This window comes from Corapipo altera, unplaced genomic scaffold (genome assembly GCF_003945725.1).
Source record: "Corapipo altera isolate COAL_440 unplaced genomic scaffold, ASM394572v1 100990, whole genome shotgun sequence".
Lineage (NCBI taxonomy): Eukaryota > Metazoa > Chordata > Aves > Passeriformes > Pipridae > Corapipo > Corapipo altera.
In genome coordinates this window covers 1-4,077 of record NW_020887463.1, presented here as the reverse complement: position 1 = coordinate 4,077, position 4,077 = coordinate 1, and the positions used below count along the sequence as shown (strand labels likewise).

The window sequence follows — 4,077 nt, the reverse complement described above, 5'->3', positions numbered from 1 at the left end:
TCTCCCGGTGGGCGGTGAGCAGGGTCTTCTACAATGGGCAGTACTACAGGGACATGGTTCAGCTGGAGAGTGCCTACGTGCAGGGCCGTATCAGCGTGGAGAAGGTGAGGAAGGCACCACGGGATGGGGACTTCTCCTCCATGAAGCCCCGAGCACCTTCGGCTGCACTGTTCCCACTGCAGTATGAGCCCCAGGGTCCTCGCTACAGCATCAGGAAGAACCTGGTCCTCTTCCAGGCGTGGAGCTTTGCCTTTGGGATGAGCGTGAGCACGGGCCTGCGCCTGTTTGACATCCGACACAAGGGGGAGAGGGTTGCCTATGAAATGAGCGTGCAAGAGGCGCTGTCCGTGTACGGCTCCAACTGCCCGGGAGGGATGTCCACGAGGTACATGGACGGGAGCTTTGGCCTCGGGCGCTACACCTCCCCCTTGGTGCGAGGGGTCGACTGCCCGTATTTAGCAACATACCTGGATGTGCACTACCTCGCTAATTCCCAGGTCCCTAGAATTACTAAAAATGCTCTCTGCATCTTTGAGCAGAACCTGGGCTCCCCTCTGAGGCGCCACTACTCCAACTTGCAGTCGCTCTACTACGGGGGGCTGGTCAACTCCGCTCTGGTCGTTCGCTCCATTGCCACCGTGGGCAACTATGACTATGTGTGGGACTTCATCTTCTACCAGAACGGGGCCATTGAAGGCAAGGTCCAGGCCACAGGGTATCCAAGCTCATCCTTTCTTCATGGGGATGGCCTGAGATATGGCAATAGGCTTTGGGAACACACTCTGGGTACGATACACACCCATTTTATCAACTATAAGGTGGACTTGGATGTAGGAGGTAGGTCTGGATCTTCTTTTAATGCCTTCAGTTGTACTGATAAACCCCAGTGCTTTGGGGTTTGCCTCCTTCTCCATAGAGTCCCTAACAACTGACATCAGAACTCTGCTTCTTTACTCTCCTAACCTCTTCTTTCTTTGCAAAATTATTTTTCTATTTATAAAATAGTCTGTCAAGGTCGTTGAGTTGAAGGCAGTGAGAATTTCTGGAAGCTCTGTGTTCAGCTTCGGGAAAGTATGAAAGGTGGTAGCTGAAAAATGTTTGTGTTTCCTTGAGGCCTCACATCTGGCACGGCGTGTGTTGCCATAGGCATGGCTGGGCAGACAGGGAGTCGGCCCTGTCTGAGAACGGAGGTTGTGAGCCCACTCTTGCGGCACATGGGGCTGGTCCTGGCACTCCTTGTCCCTTGGGAAAGTCCCTTTATTGTCTCACTGGGCCAGGTAAAGCAGGGCAACTGTCCTGGTGCTCCGTGGGGCTGAGCTCCTGCAGCTGTATCCCACTGCTCTCATAAGGAAACACTCCAGAGCCGGATCTCAAGCCTGGGAGTGCAAAGCCGCTACAGCGACCCAGCAAGTTCCCCTGCTTCCCTGTGCGGTCATGGTCTGGCAGCAGATCCCTGAACAGGGTTGTTTGAGTCCAGGAGCAGTCCCTTGCTCACAGCCAAGTGCTGGCAGCCACCCTGGGAGTGCAGGGGTGTTCAGCCTCAGGGGCAGCTTTGCTTCCGAAAGGCTGTTCCAGTAGCTGCAGTCTGGGGGCAGTGGAAGCACAGGTGGACACTCAGTGTCTGTTATTGAAAACTTCTCCTGTAAAAGGTAGGGGGAAAATGTTTTACATCTGCCCAGGACTAAAGAGCTCGCTGTGAGGCAGTAGCTGCATCTGAACCAGCCTGAGGAGAAACACAGCCCCAGGGATCCAAGCTGCCTCTGGATTGTGGGAAGTAATCTCAGAGCTACGTCAGTCAAACTGCAGCTGACTCCAAAGCAAGCATTCGGTCCCAGCATGTGTTCTCCTGTGTACCTACCTGTGATGCAGGGATTTGTGTGGCCTTGAAAGGTGCTGCTGCTTTTGTTATTGTCAAAGTCAGGGCTGATACTGGTCCCTTCCTGTAAGCAAGGCTCAACAACGTGCTAAAATACAGTTCCTGCATGGTGACAAGGTCCTTTTCTGTGACTGTAGTGCCCATCCATGCCTCGCACTGTTTAAAGACCCTGAGCCCTGACTGCTGCAAAACTCTTTTAAGAAGAGTTGTGTAATATCCCAGAGTTGTTCCCCATAGCAAGAGGGGAGCTGTGTTCCATGCAAGAGGGCTCAGGGCCATGCAGGGAGCATGAGAGGTGCCTGCAGGATCCCCACCTTCCAGCACAGGGAAGGCATAGCTGTGTCACAGCTAAAGTGGGCCATCCCTCACACAGGTTCTTGGATCCTGATCTGAGGCTTGTGTGGGACTCGCAGGGAAAAAGGGCAATTAATCCCTAGTGGGAAGTGAGAATGAACACATAATTCCTAAATTAACACGGCTGCAAATGGGGTAAATTGCTCCAGCCCCTCCTACCTGTGTCTCAGGGTGTCCCCACCAAGAGGGTGTTTGGTGGATGTGGACCCTGATCTCTGTAAAGTCATCCTTGCTGTTGGTCATGTCACTGCTGCCTTGCGTGGGGCTGGGTGCTGGGGGAGCCTTGCAGGAGCTGATGGCCACGCAGGAGCAGCTGCCTCACACCGTTTCTGTCCAAGACAGCCCTTGTGCTGTCTTGTGGGGCTGGAATGGCTGATGACAGCCACTCCAGGTGCTGCCTGTCCCTTGCTACCAGGAGTTCAGCAATGCCGCCTGTTCTCACCAGGGAGCTGCCTCTGGTCTTCCTGCAGCCAGAGCCAGGCTGGAGCTGCCAGGTCTCTTCCCTCAGGACTGGGATGGACTCAGAGACAACAGAGAATGGCGACAGGAATAACTAGCATGTGGAGGTGCTGGGGAGCCAGCGGGTCTTGGGCTGTGCCAGTGTAGACTGACCCTACAGGGGAGTGGGACTGGTCCAGGAGCACTTGGGCACAAAAGGACCAGGCCAGCTGAGCCAGCCCCACCAGCACAGACACATTCCCACAGGAGATAGGGAGGGAGCATCCTGGGAGACGCTGGAAGAAGCAAAGGGCCTTAGGGCAGACGAGACTGGGGCTCTTTGTGGTGTCACCCTGCAGCGGGAGAAACCCAGCAATAGCTTGATGAGTGAGTCAGTCACCGGCTCTCTGGCTGGGTCCTTTGGTGTGTCTGGGGTGGGGAGAAAACAAGCCAAACTGGCTGGGACCTGTGATCCCAGAGCCCCATGCGAGCTCCAGGCTCCCTCCCCATCTCACAAGCGTCGCCGTTACGCCCACAGTCACAAATGAATAAAGAGCCTGGTCTGTAGGTGAGGAACATACTCTGGATGCTTCAGCCAAACCGTGTGCCCTGCTGCCACACTCGGAGCGATGAACCCCAAACTTCCCTATGTTCTCCTAGCTGGGGCTGCAGTGATAATCTTCATTCTCTCCTGCATGCTGCTGAGCAGGGGCAGGCGACCGCCTAGCTGTGAATCCCAGCCCAGCACTGTGGAGAAGACAGGATCCGTGAGCCAGAGCCTGGTGTTTGCTGACCTGACACCCGAGGAGATGGCGCAAGTGGTGCGGTACCTGCAGGGAAACCTCGGGGTGCAGCTGGTTGATGCCTCGCGTGCCAAACCCTCGGACAACTGCATCGCCTCCGTGGATCTGCAGGTCCCTGCCAAGGCAGAGGTGCTGCGGTTCCTGGACAGCGGGGGGGCTCGTCCCGCCCGAGAGGCACTGGCTGTGCTGTACTTTGGGAACCAGCCAGAGCCCAATGTCACCGAGTACGTGGTGGGTCCTCTGCCAACGCCGGCGTACCACCGGGACGTGACGGTGCAGAAGTACGGGGGGAAGGTGCCATACCACCGCAGACCAATGCTGGGCAGTGAGTACAAGCAGGTGGCAGCATTCTTGGAGACAGTGGCATTTGCTGCAGCACCAAGCTTCCTGCAAGAAGTCTTGGAGTATGATGGCACCAGTGTGGCATTTCAGACCACAGCCCCTCACGGGTTCCAGTCTGGAGACCGTAAGTCCTGGTTCATCCTGTTTCAGAACGTGAGTGGATTCTTCTTGCACCCGGTGGGGCTGGAGGTGCTGGTGGATCACAGCAGCCTGGACGTCTCCCGGTGGGCGGTGAGCAGGGTCTTCTACAATGGGCAGTACTAC

At 56.0% G+C, this 4,077-nt stretch overlaps 1 protein-coding gene across 1 annotated transcript; it reads left to right on the top strand.

Moving 5' to 3' along the window:
* Window positions 1-8: 8 nt before the first annotated feature.
* Window positions 9-3,439, top strand: LOC113941626 (membrane primary amine oxidase-like; the record flags this gene model as incomplete). Its single annotated transcript, XM_027632775.1, has 2 exons — window positions 9-837; window positions 3,378-3,439. Coding segments are annotated over 2 exons (891 nt in total), but the record flags the coding sequence as incomplete, so codon positions are not given.
* Between the last annotated feature and the right edge of the window lie 638 nt (window positions 3,440-4,077).